The following is a 26714-nucleotide window of genomic DNA, read 5'->3' as shown; positions in this document are numbered from 1 at the left end:
ACCAATGATGACAATAAGGTAGACTTACCAAAACCTTGCATTATCATTGATGACAATAAGGTAGACTTACCAAAACTTGCATTACCATTGATGACAATACGGTAGACTTACCAAAACCTGCAATACCATTGATGACAATAAAGTAGACTTACCAAAACGTGCATTACCATTGATGACAATAAGGTAGAACTACCATAACACGCACTACCATTGATGACAATAAAGTAGACTTACCAAAACCTGCAATACTATTGATGACAATAAGGTAGACTTACCAAAACCTGCATTACCATTGATAACAATAAGGTAGACTTACCAAAACCTGCACTACCATTAATGACAATAAGCTAGACTTTTCAAAACCTGCACTACCATTGATGACAATAAAGCAGGCTTGGCAAAATCTGCACTACCATTGATGACAATAAAGCAGGCTTACCAAAACCTCCACTACCATTGATGACAATAAGGTAGACTTACCAAAACCTGCATTACCATTGATGACAATAAGGTAGACTTACCAAAACCTGCATTACCATTGATGACAATAAGGTAGACTTACGAAAACTTGCATTACCATTGTTAACAATCAGGTAGACTTGCCAAACCTGCATTACCATTGATAACAATAAGGTAGACTTACCAAAACTTACAATACCATTGATGACAATAAGGTAGACTTACTAAAACCTGCACTACCATTGATGACAATAAAGTAAACTTACCAAAACCTGCATTACCATTAATGACAATAAGACATGCTTACCAAAACCTGCATTACCATTGATGACAATAAGGTAGACTTACCAAAACCTGCACTACCATTAATGACAATAAGGACCAAACACGGAACTACCATTGATGACAATAAAACAGGCTTGCCAAAACCTGCACTACCATTGACGACAATAAGGTAGACTTACCAAAACCTGATGACTGTAAGATAGGCTTACCAAACCATGCACCATGCAATTGATGACAATAAGGTAGACTTGTTATACCATAAGTTCCACATCGATACATTTTAATCTCGTTGTCTTAGAATAGCTGCAACAGATTTTCATTAATATATGAACTTGATATATCATTCATGGAACCATGCTAGAAATCCCTGCTCATACATATTTTAGTTTAAAGTCTAGATATTTTGTTTTTAGATTCAACTAAAAAATCCATTTAAATTACAGATTAATAAAAAGACAATTGATGAACAATCTTTCCGCTCTATTTGTTACGAAGACGAACATTAATCCCATTGTCGATGCATTCAATATAGTGGTTTGATTAACATTTTACAGTCTTTTCATCATATATTTTGACAATGAAGCTTGAAACTGTAATATTGGATGAGTCTAGAGGCCGAGTCCGTATTAAAGCGCATTCCTGGGATGCGTTTCTTGTGCGAGCAGACGGCATCGCGTCACAGAGAGCCTTGCACGCACACGCACTGTAACTATCTCTATATTTATTGGGCAAATTGGGGGACGAGACTGTCAACGCTGCACCCACCTTGGTTTAAACATTTTTATATCAAAATATGTAAAACAACCTGACGTTTAAACGATTGTTAATATCTCGGTTATCACATTTATTCATCTCGACTGAGAATGTACAAGTACAAGTATCACTTTAAATCTCACATTTGCTGTCGATGTAGGCTATTTTCTGTGTGCATCGGGCAATGGCTTCCTATCTGACGTGATGTACTTTCAATATGGTTGATCGTAAAGGGACCGACGCCAAGCAAATGGAAGGCGGTTTGACGACCAAATGGTATCAAATTTGTGAAGAGTTGGCTTTATATCAATTCTAGCGCTTCAAGTGCTGTTATTAAAAAAAGGAAGTGGAAGGGTTGGGTTCTAGCATTGTTAAATTGTACTGAACATTTATTGCTTCCTACAGTACAACAGTTGCAAAAAAATGTTTTGAATAGGTACTGGATTAATTTAGCGTAACTATATTCCTTTAAGGCAGATAGCATGATGCGCAGAATGCGTTTCAGTGAACCCAACAACTTTCATATTCTTGTATCAATTCCAACAACATTACTGGATACACGAATTGGGATTTTGATAGTTCACTTATTAGTCAATTACGAAATCGCTACTGAACGAAGCCCCATTCAAATACATGTAGCTAATCTCTATTTTGATTGGGCAAATTGGGGAACGAGGCTGTCAATTGCTGCACCCAACTTAGTTTAAACATTTTATATCAAATTATGTAAAACAACTTGACGTTTAAGCGATTGTAAATATCTCGATAATCACATTTATTTATATTGACTGAGAATATATCAGAGTACAAGTATATCACTTTAAATCGAAATCTCACATTTGCTGTCGATGTAGGCTATTTTCTGTGTGCATCGGGCAATGGCTTCCAATCTGGTGAGATGTACTTTCAACATAGTTGATCGTAAAGAGACCGACGCCAAGAAAATGGAAAGCGGTTTGCCCACCAAATGGTATCAAATTTATGAAGAGTTGGCTTTATAACGATTCTAGCGCTTCAAGTGCTGTTATCAAAAAAAAGTGGAAGGGATGGGTTCTCACATTGTTGAATGCACAAAGCGGGTACTGAACATTTATTGCTTGCTACAGTACAAAAGTTGCAAAGAAAAAGTTTTGAGTACGTACTTTATTTATCGTATTCCTTCAAGGAAGGTAGTCTCATATGATGCACAGAATGAGTTGCAGTGAACGCAACAACTTTGTGGCGTATTCTTGTACCAATTGCAACAACATTACTAGATACACGAATTGGGATTTTGTTAGTTCAATTATTAGTCAATTACGAAATCGCTATTGTACTACTTATTCGTGTAAACGCTAAAATATTTTAAAATTTTTAAAAATGCTAAAGGTAATTTTAAAAGTTCTTAAATTTGCCCATTTTCTACAATACGTGTCTTCAGTTTGTAATCGTAAGATGCTTCATCTGAGAATGTACTAATTCACAGCAGCATTCGCTATTGGCCAAGTATTTTTAAAATGCGTAAAAAACAACTTGATTTTAATGCTTATTTATTACACATTCTAAGGAAGTCCGTATACCTTTTGAAACTCGAGTGGACGGGTTTTTAATGAAATATTTTTGTGTAAAAACTGAAGCATCATATGTACAAAAGAATATATGAATATTAACTGCACATCATATATAACGATTCGTGATACCCAATTATGGTACAGTTGATGTCGTCTAGGAGGCAGATAATTTTATTTCAATTTCAAATATCATGGGGCTGGCCGGATTTATGTATGGCGTAGGAAGGAGCGGTACTAATTCTAATTACACTCAATCAAACCCAGTATACAATAGATAGTCGTCATTGACCGATTTTTACCAAATCATAATCGAAAGTCGCGACTATCAGTTATAGTACTACACCCCTGGTAAATTTAGATATTTTTGCATTTTTCAAAAATAATAACACACTGGTAATAAAATTATGTATATTATTGGGGCAGGAATCCAATTACTACACTGAAATTTCAGTGACTCAAGACAAGCGGTTCAGTATATATGATAGGAAACGAGGTACATGCTAGCGGTACCTTATTTCATATCATAAATAACAAACCACTTGTCTTGGGTCACTGAAATTCCAGTGTAGTAATTGGATTCCTTGCCCCTATAATATACATAACTTTTGTTACCACTGTGTTATTAGTTTTTGAGAAAATGCAAAAATAGACACAATTTTATCGAGGGGTGTAGTACCCCCTTAATAGTCGACCTAACTAGGCAACACTAGTTGTCGTTTTATATTCACTGATTCCTCACTTAAGGGCTTGTTAAGTGTAATAATTGACTAGCACTTACCATGGATAAGTACTGCCCGGGAGTACTGCTAGACTGTCCCACAGTCTCGGTTCGGTCCGGCCTGGATAATGGAACGATAGGCCCACATAATAGCCTATCAAAATATGCCATAGTCCTTCACCCCCCCCGATTCTAAATACACAGCGCCCAAAACCAATTCACAGCGCCCAAAACCAATTCCTCTTTCTACACAAATTGATGCCACTACACTAATCCTATATTGAACGCTAAATTTCAGTGACCGCTCCCCCTGTATTAGTTGATTTTTAATGCTATGTAATCTACATTACCAGTCGTTCTCCACGGACCCGAGGGAGGGTCTAGAGTACTGCATGATAACGAAGTGCTATATTGCATATGCATAATGAACAGGAATGTCTAAATATTATTTGACCATATAGTACACATACAATTCCTGTGAGATTCCTGATTAACCATGGCAGTGAAATTACAGCGCTTTGAATCCTCCAAGATCTGGAAACAGGCGCTATATAAATCCGAAATTTATTTTATTATTTATTATCACACAAATCTATGTATACCACCTAATAGTTGCGGTACCTTTATCTGTCTACATCGAGGTAAACCGTCGTTCCCGGAGTTAAGTTTTCTGAAAGATCTAATTGGGTAAACTGGGATAAAAAGAAATACATTATTTTTATCAAAGAAAACTGTCTTTAGCTACATATATAAATGTATAAAACATATTACGATTCACCGCGGTGTCACTGCTACCTGCTACCTGGCATACCGTTAAGCGACCCAAGCAAGTGAACTGGTCTATGAACCATGGTTGTGATGCACAAATAGCTTAATAAGCAAACAGTTAACTTTATATTATAATACATTTCCATTTACTTCATCCTAATAAGTAAGTAGTAGGCCTATTGCATATGTCGCATATGACCTTTATGTTGTGACAGTTGATGCATGTATCACATCAGTCTAAAAAGGAAATTAATTTACCCAAGCACATTCAGCAAAAGCAAATAAAAGTACTTTTGAATAATATATCTCCTCCTAACCCATTTTCTGAGGAACACAAGACTCCTGTAATCTATAAACAATTTATGCTTTTGAGAAGTATAAGAATGTCTAATTTCTCATTTCTCGACCCAATGGCTATAGAACAAAATTGTACATTTCGTGGTCTGTGAGGGATCTTTCTTTCCTTGTTCTTTTCTTCACCTCTGTTTCATTCTTTTTTCTCTTTACAAGCATGACAAGCCAGCACGCGTATTTAAATTTTGTATAGCTTGGCTTGAGCAATTTGAGGGGGCAGTGGGTTATCGTAGATATTCTGTCCTCAGTCTGGCGTCGCACCACCAATGTACCGGGTTCGAGCCTCATCCAGTCCATACTTACTACCGCAGGTTTTTTCCAGGCTTCTTCGGTTTCCTCCTGCTTCTAAAACTGGAATTTTTTCGAGGACTGTAAATTTGTTGGACTTATTGCCTTATTGAATTTGATTGAAGGAACAATGTAGGCGGAGTTCAATAATATTAAGCAACAACAGTGTGAGTGACCATTTTATTTCGTATTGGTCGAGCTAAATCGTATTCAAAAGATGAGTTGTATCTGCATGTATTTTATCATTCCCCCCTCCCTAGCTGTGTGCGCGCAATTTGTACTGTAAAACCACCAGGCCGTAACTCTGTGCTATTCGTTTGTTGGAGATTGCAGCGGGAAACAGTGGGTACTTCTACAATAGGATTTATAGCTTGATATAAAGTTGGGAAATATGAATTTTTCCGGCTTGTCTCAAAGTCACCTGAATCAATGTACAGCGGACTACTTTGCAGCTACCTGGAGGAAATATGACGCGGATGGTAAGTATTACTGGAAGATTATTCAGTGGTCATTTTGCAATGGAATTAAACCAATGTTTTTATCTTCGTATTGGAATACGAGGGGAGCGTGGCCTAGCGGTTAAGGCGTTGGACTGTGAATCCAAGGGTCAACCCAGCAAACACAAAAACGTTTTAAATAAGTTATATTTTGGCTTTTGGTTTAGGTAAAACGTTTTAATAACATTAAAATGTCGGGTTATATAAAGGTCATGATAACGTTTTAAAACGTTTTGTATGAAAACACACTACAACAATATTTTTTATGTTTTCAAAAAATGTTATTGTAAACTATTATGCAAACATTTTTGCCAAATATTTTGTCAATACTTAAATAGCATTATGTTAAAATATTTGAACCCGGCAAAACAGAAATGTTCTTAAAATGTTTTTTCAAAACCTTTTAATAACATTTAAATGTCGGGTTATATAAAGGTCATGAAAACGTTTTTAAAACGTTATTGCAAATATTTTGGGCAAACATTTTTCGCAAAATATTTTTTCAACTCCCAAAATAACATTCTGTTTAGAATGTTTTGTATCAAGTGTTCAAGAATGTTTTTGGAATGTTATTAAAACGTTTTTATACCCTTTATATAACCCGACATTTAAATGTTTTCTGTAAAACATTTTTGTTTGCTGAGCAGTAGATTATCAAAAAATGTTTTTAAGGTTATTAAAACGTTTTATACTCTTAATATACCCTTTATATAACCCGACATTTAAACGTTTTCTGACAACCTTTTATAACCTTTTGCGAATGATGTCGAAAACGTTTTGTGTTTGCTGGGAAGGGTTCGAATCCCAGGTCCGCCTGAGCTTGGCTGGCTCTTTGTGTCCTTAAGCAAGGCACTTCACTCTACTTGCTTAGTGCTTCGGAGGGCACTTTAAGCTGTTGGTCCCGTGTACATGCATATTTTCTCACATTAATGTAGTGTGCACGTTAAAGAACGTCACAGGCTATTCGAAAAGAGCAGGGGATCATCCCGGTACTGTTGACTGTACTTCAAAAATACACTCATCTACTCTTGGTTCTAGAGTAAAAAATAAGTACAGCTTGTCTGTACGCAGTGCGATAATACTTATACATATGAGGGAGGCACTTATAAGGAAGAAGAAGAAGAAAAAGAATATTATCAGCGTATTTAACCTGGCTGGGTGAATAATTCTCCTGATGCTCAGGACAGGGTATATCGAATGCTCAGTGCCAGAAGTGGGTAAGTTCAGTAGCTATCCTGTGAACATTTGGCAATTTACACACTGTACACTCATCTACACATGGCAGCTACACACGGCAGATTGCACTTACCATGCTTATCCACTTCTGACACTCTGCAGTTAATTTACTAACAACCAGGTGTTGCCTTTTATCGCAACTGGCTGCGAGATCTTTGCACGTCATCGGTATAATCGAAACAGCAACATGAAATCATTGCAATTGCTGATTAAACCAACATCAAACGAAGCCATGTATACCACCTAATAGTTGCAGTACCCTTGTCTGTCTGCATTGAGGTAAACCGTTGTTCCCAGCGTTTTTTGAGAATTATGTATCACCACCTAACCCATTACCTGATGAACATAAGTCTCCTGTTATCGGTAAACAATTTATGCTTTAAACTATCATATTTTGAGAAGTATTTCATTGATAGCCTTTGTATTGGGTCATGGAATAAGAACTTCCAATTTCTTATTTCTCGACTCAATGGCTAAAAACAAAATTGTACACTTCGTGGTTTGGGAGGGATCTTTCTTTCCTTGTTCTTTTCCATTCACAGACAACGCAATTCAATTTTACAGCAAGGTGAATGTGGTAAATCTGTTGAACACTACCTGTCCAAGCACATTAATTTGACCAAAATGTAGGTTTTAAAAGTCAAAACCTCAAGTGTTCCTCACAATATTTTTCAAATTTTATGTCATTAAATGAAAGAGCACACTTATATTGGCCATATACAGCTTCATTAGAATCAGCAATGGTCAATTCTCTTTAAAATGCCAATCTTGTGCAAAAAGTTACTGTTTTCGCCTGTTTTGTCATACGATCGTAAATTCAATGAACTATGACTTTGCTAAAGAGCGCTTACAAATTGATATGAGTTCTGGACTAATTTCCTTTTTGAATATGATTGAAGGAACAAAGTAGGCGGAGTTCAATCATATAAAGCAACAACAGTGAGTAACCACACTATCTCGTATTGGTCAAGCTAAATTGCATTCTTAAGTTCGGTGGTATTTGCATGCATTTTATCGTGTCCACCTTTCTAATTGTGTGCGCGCAATTTGTATTGTAAAACCACCAGGCCTTAACTCGGTGCCATTCGTTTGTTGGAGATTGTTCTGTGCAAACGGTGTGTCAGTGTATGTGAAGGAACAAGGCGGAAACTACCACAATAGGATTAATTAATAAATACCAAGTTGGGAAATATGGCTCACCTTAGGATATGTACAGCGGAGTATTTTACAGATACATGGAGGAAATATGATGCGGATGGTGAGTATTGGAAGATTATTCAGTGTTCTTTTTGCAAATGGAATTAAACCAATGTTTTTATCTTCGGATTGGAATATTATCAGCGTATTTTAACCTGACTGGGTGAATAATTCTCCTGATGCTCAGGACAGGATATATCAACTGCTCAGTGCCAGAAGTGGGTAAGCAGTGCCCTTTAAACATTTGGCAAATTACACACTCACTTCTGGCACTGAGCAGTCCATATACAAACAGCCAGGCGTTGCCTTTTATCGCAACTGGCTGCGAGATCTTTGCACGTCGTCGTTATAATCAAAACAGCAACATGAAATGATTGCAATTGCTGATTAAACCAACATCAAACGAAGTCATGTACCACCTAATAGTCGCAGTACCATTGTCTGTCTACATCGAGGTAAACCGTCGTTTCCAGACTTAGTTTAGTTGTCTGGGAATTATATATCACCACATAACCAATTTTATGATGAGCCCAAGAATCGTGTAATCTGTGAACAATTATTTATGCTTTAAACTATTATTTTGAGAAGTATTTCGTTTATAGCCTTTGTATCGGGTCATGGAATAAGAATTTCAATTTTTTATTTCTCGACGTAAGGGCTAAGAGCAAAATTGTACACTTCGTGGTTTGGGAGGGATCTTCTTTCCTTGTTCTTTTCTTCACTTATGTTTCTTTCTTTTTTCTCTCCTTACAAGCATGACAAGCTAGCATGTGTATAGAAGCTTTTGATATCTTGGCTTGAGCAATTTGAGTGGTCAGTGGGTTAGCGTAGCACTTCTATCCTCAGCTCAGTCTTACATCGCACCACCAAGGTACCGGGTTCGAGCCCCGGTCATTCCCGACGACTTTATGTGCATTTGGTTTCCAGCCCATACTTACTGTCGCAGGTTTTTTCCTGGCGTTAGTTTTCTCTTGCTTCTAAAACTGGACTTTCTTCTATGATTGTAAATTTTTGGACTGATTCCCGTATTGATATATTTGAAGGTACAAAGCACCGGCATAGACAATAGCGAAAGTCATCTTCATGCACATGTGAAATACATTTTCAGCAATCCTAAAATAAGTGTCCACGAAATTCTGATATAGTTTAGCTGCTTTAAGGGATGGATATGAGCGCTTGGACAGTATAGTATATTTTGTGGGATATGAGAGCACATCAGACATATCGAATTGCATTCTGAATACGAAGAATGTCCTTCTGATATCAAATAATTTTGATTGTTTGAAATTCGCAATGTAAAATACATTTTATGGCAAATGATTACAAATTGATATTTTTGATATTTAACAGTCCTCAAAGTAAATTTTATAAATCTGATGGTATGTACTTAAAGTGTATGTAGCTGGAATGAAAATTGAAAATTTTGACCTTTAGTATTGAAGATTGTATTATATCGCGAATTTCAAAAAATGAAAATTATTTGATGTCAGAAGGACAATCTTCGTATTCAGAATGCAATTCGATATGTCTGATGTCCTCTCATGTCCCACAAAAAATACTGTCGAAACGCTCATTCCAGAGCCCTTAACTCTTTGGAATGAAATGCATGATCGACCTTTAAACGTGGAATCTATAGTAGTACTTGACCATTTTCCCAATACAATCGTCAATTGTTAGTGTGAGCGATTTTCTATTGGCAACTTAGAACAGCGTTTTAGCGAATTACCTGTTCATCTCATTGCCATGATGATTGCATTCAACATTCAATACTGTATCCAACCATGCCAACGGTGTATGGTTAATTTATGTATGATACCAAATAAACGCACTCAATATTCATTGGGAAAAGAGAGGATTGATTATTGAACATTATATTTTAAAACTACGTATATTAAAGCACTTAAATTGAAACAATTGTTGCCAAATGCATTCTTATTGTAATCGTCAGGTATTCCGCGCATCACATAAGTAAAACCATTGCAAGCACCATAGCCTAATATCAATGACAATATAATGATGACGATGATAAAAATATACTAACATCCGTTTTCCCATAATACCGATTCCCCATTGGTTCCTAAATCAAAGTAGGCGGAGCTCAATAATATAAAGCAACAACAGTGAGTAACCACTCTATCTCGTATTGGTTGAACTAAATCGTATTCTAAAGATGGGTGGTATTTGCATGCATTTTATCATTTCCCCCTTTCTAGCTGCGTGCGCGCAAGTTGTATTGTAAAACCACCAGGCCTTAACTCAGTGCCATTCGTTTGTTGGAGATTATTCTGTGCAAACGGTGTGTCAGTGTATGTGAAGGAACTAGGTGCGGGAAATAGCGGATACAACCACAAAAGGATTTATCATTAATATACATATAGATATATAAAGTTGGGAAATATGTCTCACCTTAATAAGTGTACAGCGGAGTATTTTACAGCTACCTGGAGGAAATATGATGCCGATGGTGAGTATTATTGGAAGATTATTCAGTGGTCTTTTTGCAAATGGAATTAAACCAACGTTTTTATTTTCATATTGGAACATTGACAGTGTAGGATCTATTCTATTTTACTACTTTATGCATACTTAGCCGCAGCACTTCGGGACCTGAATAGTAAATGTTATTCTGCATATTTTCGTATTATCTTAAAAATTTGCCGCATATTTGCCGCATATTATATCATGTTGCTTTATACAATCATTACAATGGGACCGTAATACCTGTTGCCGTATTTGGTTACTTTGCTATTGTTTTTGCTTAGTGTGAATTTTTATGAAATCAAAAAAGGAGGATTAAAATAAATAAAGCTATATTATCTGATAACTCTTACAAAACTAAGATTATTTTATATTTGATGATGACAGTACAATATTACTCTGTCTCTCCAAGTTGCGCAGGTATTTTGTCAATTTGCTATCGTTTTTGCTTAGTGTAAATTTTTGTGAAATCAAAAAAGGAGGATTAAAATAAATAAAGCTATATTATCTGATAACTCTTACAAAACTAAGACTCTTTTATGATTGATGATATTTGGAGTCTGGAGAAAAACATTACTCTGTTTCTCCAAGTTACTTAGGTATTTTGTCAATTTGCTATTGTTTTTGCTTAGTGTGGATTTGTATGAAATAAAAAAAGGAGGATTCAATTAAATAAAGCTATATTATCTCTCTTACAAAACTAAGACTCTTTTATGTTTGATGATGACTGGAGAAAAACATTACTCTGTCTCTCCATGTAGTCATTTTTCTTAATTTTAAAACGCTGTCGACCGAGAGATATTTTGAAAATTTATATGCACAACATATTGCAAAAGCAATATTAATAATGGTCTTTTTATCTAATTTCCACTCTGGAGTTTAATGATATGTCGATCGTATACCAGCCTGTGATTTGCATATGTGAAACAGCTGCAATCCAATAATATCAATATTGTTTCAACGAATATAGATTCCATTTAGTCTATGCTTTACTACCATACTACCATAAAGGTGTGAATTATTCACTGGCAATCTGTGTATTTCGTTCCAAAACTGATACTATTGAGTCTTTTTAACGAATTCCTTCGAAACAAAGTCTGAAAAAAAAAATGCGCATAATAAACTTAAACCAGTGTATATTCCCAAATGTACGCGTCCTGTCATGAACGTCTCAGACCTTAGACATTTAAACAACGCCTTTGTTTGGGAACGATCAGATTCTGATAATAGAAATAATAAAAATAGTTATCAGCATCTCAAATGAGATATATTGGGAAAATTACTGGGATAAAATAAAGTCTAGTCACCTTTACATAACATTTATGAATTAGCCGGCTTAACCACCTGCAGCCGTGAAGCAACCCGTAACTTGACTTCGACGCTATCCTTCAAATCTTTGAATGGTTTTTGTCAAAAGTCATACCTTTTTGTCAGGGTTATATAGACTATAATACTTAGTTCTTCGAGAAAGCCTCGTTTAATCTTTTTTTTTTTACTTTGCACACGACGTTATCCCTCCTTCCGTAAAAATACGAGTTTTATGATCATTTTGGAACTGGCTGGTAAAGCAAATAAAGTTAGTTCTAACAAACTAGCGAAATTGTGTAACGAATCTTCATTATATCTAACAAAAAATTTATGTTATTTTGTGTCTAATTTAACCTATTTGTGTTGAATATCACGGTACACCTTTAAAACGATAATGTTTCAACAGAGCAAAAGTAAATGACGATCCCGGTGAATTGATATTTGATTTCCACGCCCCTGGATGTGAAGTTCAAAGGTCACAGCTAAAACCCTGGTGATATGATATCATACCCACATGTGCAATGTGGATTTATATTACAATATTTGATTGCGCAGTATAGAGAAGATAAACATTATCAAACCGAAGCACACATGTGAAAAATATCTGTTGGAAATGATAAATACCAAAGGTCACGGTGAAATTCTTCTCAAAATCTAATTGTTTTTGTGACTCTAGCTCTTTTAATCATGCCAATAGCAGATGACAGAACCAATTTATTCATCAATTTTATAAGGCAGCAGAATTGTAATTACCAGCCGTATAGGATTTGTATTAGATAATAGTGATACATGAAGTCTAATCGTAAACCTTTATTATAAAGCATATTGAAACAGTTTTTTACAATTCTTACGCAAGAATGCACGAACGGGAAGCTGCAAACTATGAGGTTTTGTAATTGGTATTTTGATTGAAAAATTTGAGATCTAGCTTAATAACCTTGTACTAAGACGAAAAATCATGCACTATCACTAGGATCCACAACATGCTCATCTATCAGGGCAGTGTTATTTAACCCCAATACATTTGTACATTCATTGAATGACCTTTAACAATTTGGGTACAAAAACTCATATTCTGCAACTTGGGGTCAAATTTTGCACTATGATTGTTGAATTGAGGTTATTGAAATATGCCATTGGGATGAGGTCATTGTGGTCCATGTAGTATTAGTATTGTCATTTGGATTTCCTTTGTTTAAATTCATAACAAATGATGCTGACTCTGCATGCAGAATATTATTAAAATGCCATAAATTGGTTTTCATTGTCAACTTTCCTTGTCCTTGCATTTGTTAGAGTAACTGCTTTGTCGTACGTCCGTAGAGGGATTACGTGACTTCACGCAAGGCGTGGCTAGTATTGGAAAGACAACATTATGCTCTGTGTTGTTAAGAAAAGTGGTTGCAGAATATTGCTGCAGTTATTGCAATAATTCTGAAGGTTTATGTAATTTAATTGCATAACGGTGAATATAATGTGACTGTTTTGCGTTTAGCAACATCATTTTGTGATTGTCTTGTGTATACATAGCACGAATTATAACTAAACCAGGCAAACTCGTTTGATTAAAGCAGGTTCTATAAAAGGAAGGATTGTTACCCATTTGTTTTTATGTTTATTTCAAGAATGTACTAGTACAACCTCTTAAGATATATTTAATATTGGGTATTATATAAAATGTTAGTACATCCAAATCTTCCGAATCTGGTACACACATGGAAAGGTTTGGCTACAAAACGATTCTCTTATAAAACATCTATGCACAGTTTCCACCTCGATACACCTGAGCGCAAAGTTTCGTCCAAGAGCTCCCAAGCAAGCAGTGAATCTACACATTCTTTGATTACACTACACGGTTGAGTGCATAGCATCATAAGAGCTGTGTGAGCTTCTAGCTAGTGACTAGTGGAAAACAGGCATCTGTGACTGGTTTTTGTAAAAACCGCAAGTGTTCCCTTCATCCAATCAGATTTATTTTTATTACGAACGTGATCCTTACAATATTTTTCAGATTTTATGTCAATAAATGAAAGAGCACACTTATATTGTCCATATACTTGCCTCATTTTAATGAGCAATGGCCAATTCTCTTTAAATTGCAAATCTTGTGCAAACAGGTACTATTTTCGCCTGTTTTAAATTTCGGTTGTAAATTCAATGAATTATGACTTTGCTAAAGAGCGCTTACAAATTGATCATATTATTTTATTATTATTATTATTATTATTATTATTATTATAAAACATTTATATGGCGCTCCACAAAGCACAGAGCGCCTCACAAGAAAACATACAATATAAAACCAAGCAAATAAACAAAGCAATTCCAACAATTGAATCAAATATACAAAAACAAGCAGCAATACTAATCAGGATAAAGATGAGTTTTGAGCATGCGCTTGAACCCAGACACCGACTCCACCTCTCTGATCTCAGTAGGGAGCTCATTCCATATTTTGGGAGCACCTATGGCAAATGAAGCATCCCCAGCCTTTCTAAAAGAGCGAGGAACCCAAAGGCGGGTGAGATCAGATGAGGAACGAAGCCGAGATCTGAGACCAAGCGCAACACTACTATTTAAGAGATGAATTAGATCAGTCAGGTAACCTGGAGCTTGAGCATTAATGCATTTGAAAATGTACAGAAGTAATTTGAATGAACCCTTTGTTTAACTGGAAGCCAGTTAAACAAAGGGTTCATTTCAAATACATTCCAGACACACATTTTACCTCATTATATCGGCTTAATATGATTAGAAAACGTCCTTGACAGTTGTAATATTATATAATAATTTTTATCAAAGAATAACATAGTTAACATTTGACCGAAATCATATATTATGGCTTTAAGTATTCTCGTATGTGTTGTATACTGAGAATACTTGTTTTGCTTGCTTTATAGTTTGTACATACTTTTACCCTGAGCTCAAATCATTTTCAGAAGTTTCCCTTCGACTGCATATTCTTCGCTGGTTTCATTTACTTTATAACAAACACAATTCGACATAACAACATCTCACGCAAAAAGATAGCTAGCGAATGTATTGCTTTAACTGTGACCTGTTATACTAATATGTCGTTGTACCGGATTTGTCGCTATGTTAAATTCATGTTACGCATCAATTAGTTTGAATCATTGAACAAGGGATCAGCCCTTTAGCTCTAGAGGGCAGCATATCCATCTTTTAACGGGCGGTAACAAAAAATACTAGAACCTAATTGATTATATGATAACTACTAATGTATGTTAAGATTTATCTTGATATGCCTTTAAAAGATTTGAACTTCATAGTTTTACATTTGCTTGCAAAAACATGGTAACTCATGCTACGATAACTCGTGCTACAGTTTGTTCGCCCCAAAAAATGGAAACGAATTACGTAATAAAATAATACATAACAAAATAATAATTTAAACAAAACAAACTTGAAAAGCATCATAGAATATGTCAATTTAAAGCAAAAAACATGTCATTTCCAAGCAAACATTGCGATTTGGTAGTTCACAGTATCTTGCGAATGGAAGTGAGCTTGGGCAAAAATTGCATTGATCATTTCATAGCGAGTGTGTAGGTCCTGAGTTATGTTGTAAAGAGGGCTTAAACAACAACACTTTTATAAAACATACATAACTCATTTAATTAACAACAGTAAATCAAGCAACTTTTCAAAGTATATGATTTGTAGAATGAACTTTTACAAAACATCTTTTTCAATAATATATTGATTTAGATAATGAAAATCGATTTATTTTTGCTGCTTCGACCAACAATACCTCGTCTACCCTTAAGGAGATAACAAATAAATTCAGAGTCTTCAATATTTGTTTTTCATTCACAATACAGACGACAGTCTCCAAGGAGAGCACTTATGTGACTTATTTGTGTCTTAAGAGTGTGCTGTGATGCCCAAAATATATTTTTGTTTCACAATATGTCGAGCGTAAATATCTCGTCTCTGATAACATTTAAAAATAGAAATAAAAAAGATCACAGGGTACATTGATAGGCTCCAAAATAGACAATATAAATGAGTGTTGTTTTGCACACTTATATACATACGATAACTTAAATTAATATATTAGTTAGGGATTTTAAAATGGCTTGGTTGGAAGAAACAAAACCTGCTTTGCAATACTGCATATGCAAATGTCTTTTGGTCCAAATTATTTTTTTGTGGTGAGTCTTAAGTTTGAAATTATTTGAATTTTGTTTTAACTTTCACTTCTAGTGTCGTCTGCTTCAGACACGCGAGATTTATAGATGCTCCAATTAATGATTCCATCGTCACTACTGATTGGTTCCTTTTATTAAGCCAATGAATTGGATCGTTCTTTTCAGCGCAATGAATAACAATTCTTTGCATTGGTCAGCGATAAATCGCTCATTGGATGCTGTCGAACAATAAAAGACGTAAAGGGCGAAATAGAGAAAAACAACTTGTTTGTGACATTGGGTTTTAAAAATAGAACACAATCTCAGATGAAATGGGAAGATTAGATGTCAAAAAGGTTGGGATCTGTTACCGTCATTGAAAAGAACGTCACTCAAAAGAAGCGAATCAAATCAGATAACAGTCAAAAGAAATCTAATTACGTCATCTTCCTGACTCTTGTAGGTTCATGTGTGAGAAGGCGTACTCAAGACAATGAACCATCCCACCCAGGATCAGTTCCATTGGTTTCGTATGAATACCCCCACATGTACATGGGGCAACTAGCATATAAATTTAAACCAAAAACATGTAATAAAACCTTAATGAAGATGTGCAAAGGAGATAAAAATGTGGGTATTTTCACTCAAAAAGTAACATATTTGGCCCAAAACAGGTTTTGTAAGAAAATTCATGGTAAACATGCACCGTCGTAATAGTGTAAGACGACTTAATTTAAAGAGCATGTTAACCTCTTTCATTTTGATATCAAATTTGCTATTTTAAAGTTCTGAGCATTTTTAATGTTTTTGGTCGTGTTTGCTTGAAATGCCCATATACTACTTTATACGGGGTGAACACCTTAGATCAGCCAATGATAAAGCAGCTATAACTTGGCATCAACTGTTGTGATGACTTAAGGGCTGGGGTATGAACGTTTGGACAGTATTTATTTTGGGACCCTTAAGGAGATAACAAATAAATTCAGAGTCTTCAATATTTGTTTTTCATTCACAATACAGACGACAGTCTCCAAGGAGAGCACTTAAGTGACTTATTTGTGTCTTAAGGGTGTGCTGTGATGCCCAAAATATATTTTTGTTTCACATTGTGTCGAGCGTAAATATCACGTCTGTGATAGCATTTTAAAAATAGAAAGAAAAAAGATCACAGGGGACATTGATAGGCTCCAAAATAGACCGCGTCAGTGAGTGTTATTTTGCTCACTTATATAGATACGAAAACTTATTAATATATTAGGGATTTTAAAATGGTTTGGTTGGAAGAAACAAAACCTGCTTTGTAATAGTGCATATGCACAATGGTTCACATTGTAGCGGTGAGTCTAAAGTTTGAAATATTTGAATTTTGCTTAATTAACTTTCACTTCAAGTGCCAACTGTCGTCAGACACGCGGGATTGAGAATAGATGCTACAAGTAATGATTCAGTCATCACTACTGATTGGTTTCTTTTATTAAGCCAATGAATTGGATCGTTCTTCTCAGCGCAATAAATAACAATTCTTTGTATTGGTCAGTGATAAATCGCCCATTGCAAGCTGGTGAACAATAAAAGACGTAAAAAGCGAAATAGAGAAAAACAACTTGTTTGTGACATTGGGTTTTAAAAATAGAACTCAATTTGTGATGAAATGGGAAGATTAGACGTCAAAAAGGTTGGGATCTGTTACCGTCATTGAAAAGAACGTCACTCAAAAGAAGCGAATCAAATCAGATAACAGCGAAAAGAAATCTAATTACGTCATCTTGTGACTCTTGTAGGTAGGTTCATGTGTGAGAAGTGCATACCCTGAACAATAAACCATCGTACCCCGGAGGGCATACCTTAGAAAATAAACCATCGCACCCAGGAGGTCATACCCTAGACAATAAACAATTGCACCCAGGAGGGCATACCATAAACATCGCACCCAGGAGGGCATACCCTAGACAATAAACCATCGCACCCAGGAGGGCATACAACAAACCATCGCACCCAGGAGGGCATACCCTAGACAATAAACCATCGCAACCAGAATTAGTTCCCTGGGTATCGTATGAATTACCCTACATGTACATGGGCAATTAGCCTTAAGGTCGTTTTGTCCAGGAGAATGTCAAGTTAGCGCTGTTTTCACACGAGCAAGTACGATTCTGCGGAGGTTCGAACTAGTACAGTCTTCTGCGGAGGCTCGAACTAGTATATCACGTAAGAGAGTCTATAGCATTTGAGCTAACACGACTAGCTACATGGAGAAGACACGTTGATTATAATGGCATAATAAACCCTCGCAACCAGGATCGGTTCTCCGGGTTTTGAATGAGTTACGTACCCCACAAAGGCATTAAAGACTTTGTCCAGGATAATTTCAAGCTAGCCCTTTTTCGCACGAGCAAGCACAGTATTCTGCGGAGGCTCGACTGTACCGGTATACCGTCACGTACGAGAATCTATAGCATCTGAGTAATGTCATCATGTAAAGAAGAAATAGTTAACAACTGTCAAATTGCCTCAACTTGACTATTATCACTGCTTAACCCAGCAAATACAATACGTTTTACAGAAAACGTTTCAATATCGGGTTATATAAAGGGTATATAAAGGGTGCAAAACGTTTTTGAAAACATTTTTGAAAACATTGTAACATGTTATTTTTAGTGTTGACAAAATATTTTGCGAAAATATTTGCCAAGAAATATCTAACAATTACATTTTGCACTTAAAAAAATTGTTGTTGTGTAAAGAACGTTTTTAAACGTTTAAAAACACATATTCATTGCCTTTATGATTCATAGGGATTTGAGATAATCCCGCGTTTACATTTTATTAAAACGCTTTGACCAAAATAACAACATATTTATAACACGTTCATAACAACGTTTTAAAAACATTTTTTGTGTTTGCTGGGAAGACGTAGATTCAACGCTAATAGGGTATAATAGGGCTATTCCAGTTGAAATCCACACTACCCCTTTGGGAAAGCTTCAACATGAATTTTTCACAGAGGGAGCACGAGTTTCAAATGGAGCTGCCAAATGTGCTAATTCTATTTGAAATTCATACTCCCTCTGTGGAACATGTGTCCAAAATCTTCCACAGGGGGAGTGTGGATTTCAACTGGACTAGCCCATTATGGGCAAATCGTCACTTGGTTCTAATACAAACCATTTTGTGTTCTTTCTTTCTTTCTCTCAGGCAATGGGTACATCGAAGATAAGGAGCTGAAGAGTTTCCTCACAGATCTGGCCAAGGATGAAAGCACGGTAAATTGCTAGAATTGCGAACTGCATGAAATGTACCGATTTGTGTACCATATTATACGGTGCATGAAAATATGCTGCGTATACAAGCTTTTTACATGTCCGTTTTTGTTTTTTGTTTTTGTTTTTTTATCCAAAAGTAACATGCATCTTATCAATTATTGCTCTTTTTTCAAGATATATCAGAGCTTCCTATATATTTATTATACAACATTATATTGTGTTATTATATTTATATTATATAATCAGTTTCAGTTAAACAAGGCACAACATATCCAATTTAACATCGCTATGTTTCTGACAGACTGCCGAATCTGAATTCGTCCCTTTATCAAATTCATATTACGCATGCATGAGTTGTCTTGAATTTGTGAACAGTGGAGCAACCGCACACTTATAATGCTGATCACCGTTAAAATGGATATGCTGCCCTCTGGAACCAACGCGCTGATACCTTGTTCGCGAATTCAAGGCAAATCATGTGTAATGAATTTAACAAAAAGACGAATCCAGATTCGGCAGTCTGTCAAACTCATAACGATATATGAATGCAAGCAATTTAGAAACTCATTTTGTAGCAACAAGAACTATCATAAAACATCTCCAAGGCCTTGGTTTTCTAAAACAGTCATATATCTGCACAAAACATTATACATTGTGTGTTCAGAACATGTACGATGAAAATTGTTCTACTCTTGTTCGCATGAACGTTCCGATATTTGCATGCAAACATTGTTCAAAACATTAAATTATGAATATATAGGCCAGCTACATCAAACATGCCGAAAAACTGTTTTCCTTAAAGTTCGCTCTCATCTCATCCCTATTTTATTTTTAACAATTCTTTTATGAATTTCTCTATATATTACAAATATTCATCGAGTGAGTGGAACATGCTTGAAGGAGTAAATCGGGATAAATATGGCCCGGGAAAATGGTGGCTATTCCGAATCTGAAAACCATGCACGTTTATGTATTTTTTAAGTTGACATGGAAGGTATATGAACAAGAAATGTCCAAGGATTTGAACCCTCTTCACGCGGATTTTTGACTGCAGACGACAAGTGTCAAATTTTCTTTAAAAATTGAATTGTACATTTTTATGACCATATTCGGAATCAGCACGAAAAATGCGTTAAAATGAGCACAAACAAGCCTAGTATTGGTTCAGTGGTTCGTGAGATAACTCTTGATATTTTGAGAAAATATCTCAAAACTTGGGACTTTTGAAACCTTCGGCTACCACGCAAAGCATTGATGTGCTTGAGAGAATTAGATTTTTTCGTCCGTGTACGTGTCGCTTGTACGTGTGACGTCAATTTGATGTCATTTAAGTGTGCCGATTATTCACATATAAGTCGATGACATCAAATTGACGCAATTCTGTAACAAGGATGAAAAAATCCCATCTACCAATTTATAGCTCACACCTGTAGGCCTACAGAGTTCTAAACAGTGAGTCGCGAACCCAAATGCTAGTCGCGAGACATGGGGTTGCGACTTGAGTGCTCTGGGCTTGAAGTTAAAATTAAAGGCTGAGAACCTCACAAAACCTAGTGGTCAAATGAAAACCTTTATTACATGTACTTCTATTATATTGAAACGTGCTTTAATATGCTGTAGCCTCTTATACTTCTCTGTATAACCTATTCATTATTTTTTTTCTTTGACAAACTTGGAAACGCATTTGTTATATATACTTCATAAAATGCTCAGATACTGAATACAACTTGTGATGAAGTCAAATTATAGAGCCCGGCGGTTCGTGTTTTTCTTTACACACGACACACACGTTTTGATGATATCACGATCATGATTACAATAGAACAACATGGTTGCTGTTGTGTATGTAGCTCCTGCGTTAATTGTGCTATTCCATTTGAAATCAATACACCCCCTATGGAAGACATGACCTTAATCTCCCACGCAGGGGGTGTCGATATCGAATGGAACCACCATAGGGCCTGCACTTTGGCTCGACATTTGAAAGGGGTGTGAATTCATTTTTGGATACGCCCCTATTATAATTAGGTAATACTCGAACACATTCCCTATATGTATATACATGTACCACATGTAGTAAATCTGTCTGCTTTATCTGTATTGTGCCTTTCTTAAGCAAATAGTTAAACACGATTTCATCAAACATTATAACAATAGCTCTTTTACAGTGTGCAATCATCCCGGGCAATAATTGGGCAATAATAGAGGATGTGCGTGAAATTATTGATTAGCTCCATACAAAGGATTTGAACCGGTGTCCTTCACCGTAATCATGGCGCAATGCAGTGCATTCAATCAAACGTTGTCGTCAACCTATTTGATCCTATAGTGCATTTGTTATGTGTGTGAGACGAGCTGTCGCGGTAGATTGCAATAGCTTGTAATCATGCTTTTGTTGAATGAATTTGAGTACTCCGCCATATTTACGGTATGAACGTCATAATCCAGGTGATTATTTGCATTGGATGTCTTGAATACGCTGGCGAAGTTGTGTAATAATCGGATTAATGCTATTTCAGTAGGTGAATACAAGTTTTGAATATATCGCGTTGCAAAGCCCCATTCAGTGATCCCAGCGAAAGTGAAAAAAAAAATCAAATTGTTACTTTTATAAAAAATTTTAATGAAAAAAATGGCAAAAAACCCAAGAAAACGGCAGTATCGACGAAGTTGAAGCCCCATTCAAATAGGCCTACATGTAGCTAATTTATATATACTGTCAGTATTTAAATTCAATCAGTTCAATTCACGCCGAGTGTCCTTGACAGGTTTGACTCTGCTTCAGCGGTCATGAAAGAATTCAAAAGATAACCTCTGCCCCAACAATCCCAAGCAATTGTCTGAAACTGCTCTTCGGATGATGATCAAAAGATTATTACTGACTATATCATTGAAGACTGAGTTCCGCAGTCTAGTACAAAATCTGAATTTGGATGATTTTTACAATCGTCCAGATGAAAAAATCACTGAATGGGCCGTTAGTTCCCTCCACTCCTTACACTGGCAATATGAATCAAAGAAAAATAAAGAAAAATTAAATAAAACAAGGAAAAAAAGACAAAGAAAAAGAAACAATAAAAGAAAAACAAATATGAAAAGTTCGAACAATATTTGGTTTATAAAATTAATGTGACCGTGATGAGGCTCGAACTCACCACCTTCCGATTTAAAGTTCGAAGCGCTCGTGTACCAAATTCTGACGCCTTACCAAGTGAGCTGTGCTCCTGAGATACGAAATAAAAATAAAATAATACACTGTATACCTGCTTGTGTCGGTAATTGATTTGCTCAAATTCCATAATGGTACAGTGCAACAGAGCAAAAATGCCCAAAATTTAAAAGCTATATAATTTATGAACAATATACACTACACATAAAAATACTAATACAAGGGAATTTCAACATAAGAATCCAAACAATTAAGTACCAACATGCACAGCTTTGTCCTTATATCACATTTGGGTTTTTAACAAAATGTTATCAAACCTCTACTGTGATTGGCAGCTGCACAAGGCATCTCTTTGATAGCTGATAATGGCCATCCATTCAGCAAGTGGCTACTAACTGACCTTGATAGGCTTGAATGAGCACTGTCATCTGCTACAAAACCATCACACTCTAGGACTTGGTCGCCTATATTAATTTACTAGTCAACATTTGCATAGGAACCGCATAGTCGGAGGCAAGGGTCATTATTGATTGGAGATTATATCGCGACCTGGTCACTATAATGCTACAGGGAGCACAGTACTTTGACAATGGAGTGAAAGACTATTATTATTGATTAGGCGCGGATTCTAAAAGTACAGCTCCTATGCGTGTGTAGCAAAAAATTGGAATAGAATGTTTGGAATCATGTAACTAAAATACTAAATGCATTCTGCAAAATGTGCTCTTAACAATTTATAAAGCATTTCATTAGCTTTAATTTGACATATTGTTTGACATGTTTGGAATTATGGTAAATCATTAAATAAAATATTTATTAATTAATCAATTATGTCAATTAATAAAAAATTTAATGCAAATATGCATATTTTCTCTGACAGAATTGTAGGATTTGACAAGAGCCATCTTTCTTGTAAGTTTGATTCTTATAACATAAAGGTATTGTATTGCGTCCCGTTATAGTTGCAGAAAAATACGCGTGCAGGACACACATACGCACACCCCCCACACACACACCCAGAGGATCGTACCGCTTTACAATCGTATAACATTCATTGGCGCTAGTAGTAGTAAATTCCAATTTTCTTTGCTTTACCTCACTTGTTCTGCTCAAAATTAAAAGGGGACATATCTGACAGTAAAAGCTTACATTTTATGGAAATTATGTTTAAATTTGCTTAAACAGCACAAAACAGATAAAGCAGACTAATGTACTATACATAGGCCTATACATGTATGGTATGCCAGGGACTGTTTAAGAATATATCATTAGATTTATGATATTTACTTCGAGGACTGTTATATATCAAAAATGTGAACAATATCAAATTTTAATAATTTGTCATAAAATTTGTATTATATCGTGAATTCCAAACAATGAAATTTATTTGATATCAGAAAGACATTCTTCGTATTCAGAATGCAATTCGATATGTCTGATGTGCTCTGATGTCCCACAAAAATACTATCGAAACGCTCAAAACGCTCATTCCAGATCCCTTAATTTGGTTAATTTTCTTTGTCTTTTTTTCCCCCTTTTCTTGTTTTATTTATTTTTTTATTTTTCTTTGATTTTTATTGCCAGGGTAAGGAGAGTAGGGAACTAAAGGCCCATTCAGTGATTTTTTGATTTTTTTTCATCCCGACGATCGTAAAAATCATCAAAATTCAGATTTTGGATACTAGACTGCGGAACTCAGTCTTCAATGATAGTCAGTAATTTTTACTTTTTGGACATTATTATGACTATCATTTGAGGACTGAATTCTTATGATCCGAGGAGCAGTTTCAGATAATTGCCTGGGATTATTGGGGCAGAGGTTATCTTTTGAATTCTTTCATGACCACTGAAGCATAGTCGAACCTGTCAAGGACACTCGGCGTGAATTGAAAGACCATGTCACTCGCCACAAAATAATGTCAAAGGTCATAAAAGGCCTATGGCTGATTTTGTACCTTTCGTCATTGTCATATATGTGCTAACATAGCTTGCTAGTGTAGTGGTTCAGCCGAAAGCCGTGTGTCTAAGACAAAAAAATAATGCATTTACGTGAGTCTGTAATTTATATACCGGTACTGACAGTATATAAATTAGCTATCATGTACTGTATTTGAATGGGGCTTCAACTTCGTCAATACGGTCGTTTTCCTGTTTTTTTTTTTTTTGCCATTTGTTTTCATTAAAACATTTATACACGTAACAATTTGATTTTTTTTTTCACTTTCGCTGGGATCACTGAATGGGACTTTGTAGCGCGGATTATTCAAAACTTGTTTTTACCTACTGCTATATAGTATTAATCCGATTATTACATAACTTTGCCAGCGTATTCAAGACATAGGTTATGTAAGGGATAAACTGTACATGGGTATAGGGTATAGAGGCCCTGCATGCTTTTATCGATTGGCTCCAAACAAAGGATTTGAACCGGTGTCCTTCACCGTAATCAAATGTCGTCAGTGTGCGAGACGAACGATGTATAAATCTGGAGGTCACATCATCACTTATCATGCTTATTGTAAAAAGTTTGTCCAATGCATATACTGTGTGTATTGTTCCCGGTATTGTCAATGCAGTCAAGCAAACAGGTATTATATTTTGAAAAGGCCGCTATAGTATATTCACAGGGGTGTCTTGAATGGCCAATCATATGGGACATAATCAAATTGCAGTGACTGCTTCCTTTGTTACCACATGTCAGTCATCTTGTGATTATTGGACCATGTAAACCTGCAAAAAACGAGCCAAAGTGCAGGCCCTATGAACCACACATTTAGGTAATAAAGATGGAACCACTCGCGATCAAGGCAAAAACGGTGTTCCGCTGTTTACATATTAGTAATGTCGCCCTCTGTGACAGAACAAAACAAAACAGACGGTTTACATTTTGGATTTGAATTTGGCAATATGACGTGATCACAACGACTGATTTAATATAGAATGTAGCCCTATTTTGTTTTATTTCATAAAAATTAATACACGAGTTAAATAAGTTTTTGTAATAGCTTTGTTAAGAAGACTAGCAGGTTTTCTGACCCAGATACCCGTTTTCTACTAAATCTTAGCTAGAAATGCACTCTTCATATAAAACGAGAGTACCCAGATTAAAATGGGCTCAAAAAGAAATGTGTAATTTTTCACAAGGTCATATCTTAAAATCCTCTCCTTAAAAATGAACCAAAATTGCACACGGGATTACTCCAATACTCTACTCAAACCACAGGTCAGTAACCAAACAGTTGTCCAACTAACACAACAGCAAAATGCACTGACATGGAACAGCTTCCTGGATCAAATTCACAGCCTAATAATTGGCATCCAACACAAGAAACCTGTCAGTAAGTGGAATAGTGTGGAACAAGACCTGTTTCTTGACGAAAGTGTGTGAAAAGCAGAAGCAGCCTCGTTCCACACTATTCCACTTTACTTTTATCACCTGTGTAAAAATCTTGTACGCATTATCACAGGTTTCTTTTGATGGGTGCCAATTATTCGCCTCTGAATGTGGTCCAGGAAGCTGTTCTGTGTCAGTTACGTACCCCACAAAGTCATTAAAGAATTTGTCCAGGATAATTTCAAGGTAGCCCCTTTTCACACGAGCAAGCATCGTATTCTGCGGAGGCTCGACTGTACTGGTATACCGTCACGTACGAGAATCTATATAGCATCTGAGTAATGTCATCCTGTAAAGAAGAAATATATAGTTAACAACTGTCAAATTGCCTCAACTTGATATTATTACTGCTTAACCCAGCAAATACAATATGTTTTACAGAAAACGTTTCAATATCGGGTTATATAAAGGATATCCATATAGGCCTATCCTGGATCAAATTCACAGCCTTATAATTGGCATCCAACACAAGAACCCTGTCAGTAAGTGGAATAGTGTGGAACAAGACCTGTTTCTTGACGAAAGTGTGTGAAAAGCAGAAGCAGCCTCGTTCCACACTATTCCACTTTACTTTTATCACCTGTGTAAAAATCTTGTACGCATTACTCGTTGACTGCCGATAAAACGCCCAATAAAGACTTAGTCACCGGACCGCGCCGGCCAGTTAAAGTACATGCCCCATCACACCACTCCACACCATACATAAATTGTCCCAGTCACATTTCCCAAATATGAAATTAAAAAAAGTCAAATTTTAATTTACTTCTTTTAAAGTTTGGCAGAGGCGGGGTTCGAACTCACGGCGCAACGCTTAGAACTCATGAGCCTAGCGCCTTAGACCACTCG

At 35.9% G+C, this 26714-nt stretch overlaps 1 protein-coding gene across 4 annotated transcripts in view; it reads left to right on the top strand.

Moving 5' to 3' along the window:
• The first annotated feature begins 7992 nt into the window (after positions 1 to 7992).
• LOC140135855 (calretinin-like) overlaps positions 7993 to 26714 on the top strand; it is a 40658-nt gene continuing 21936 nt past the window's right edge. For 2 of the 4 annotated variants that reach the window (XM_072157505.1, XM_072157503.1), the window contains exons 1-2: positions 10356 to 10569; positions 19238 to 19305. In XM_072157505.1, coding sequence (XP_072013606.1) covers positions 10503 to 10569; positions 19238 to 19305 — 135 coding nt within the window. In that variant the 5' untranslated portion in view covers positions 10356 to 10502. Of the gene's footprint in view, positions 8167 to 10355; positions 10570 to 19237; positions 19306 to 26714 lie in introns of those variants that run through there. The other 2 variants (XM_072157504.1, XM_072157506.1) reach the window with 2 other exon arrangements.

The sequence above is a fragment of the Amphiura filiformis genome, chromosome 16 (assembly GCF_039555335.1).
Source record: "Amphiura filiformis chromosome 16, Afil_fr2py, whole genome shotgun sequence".
NCBI lineage: Eukaryota > Metazoa > Echinodermata > Ophiuroidea > Amphilepidida > Amphiuridae > Amphiura > Amphiura filiformis.
Note: the sequence above shows the minus strand (reverse complement) of the source record. Positions and strands in the feature narration are given on the sequence as shown.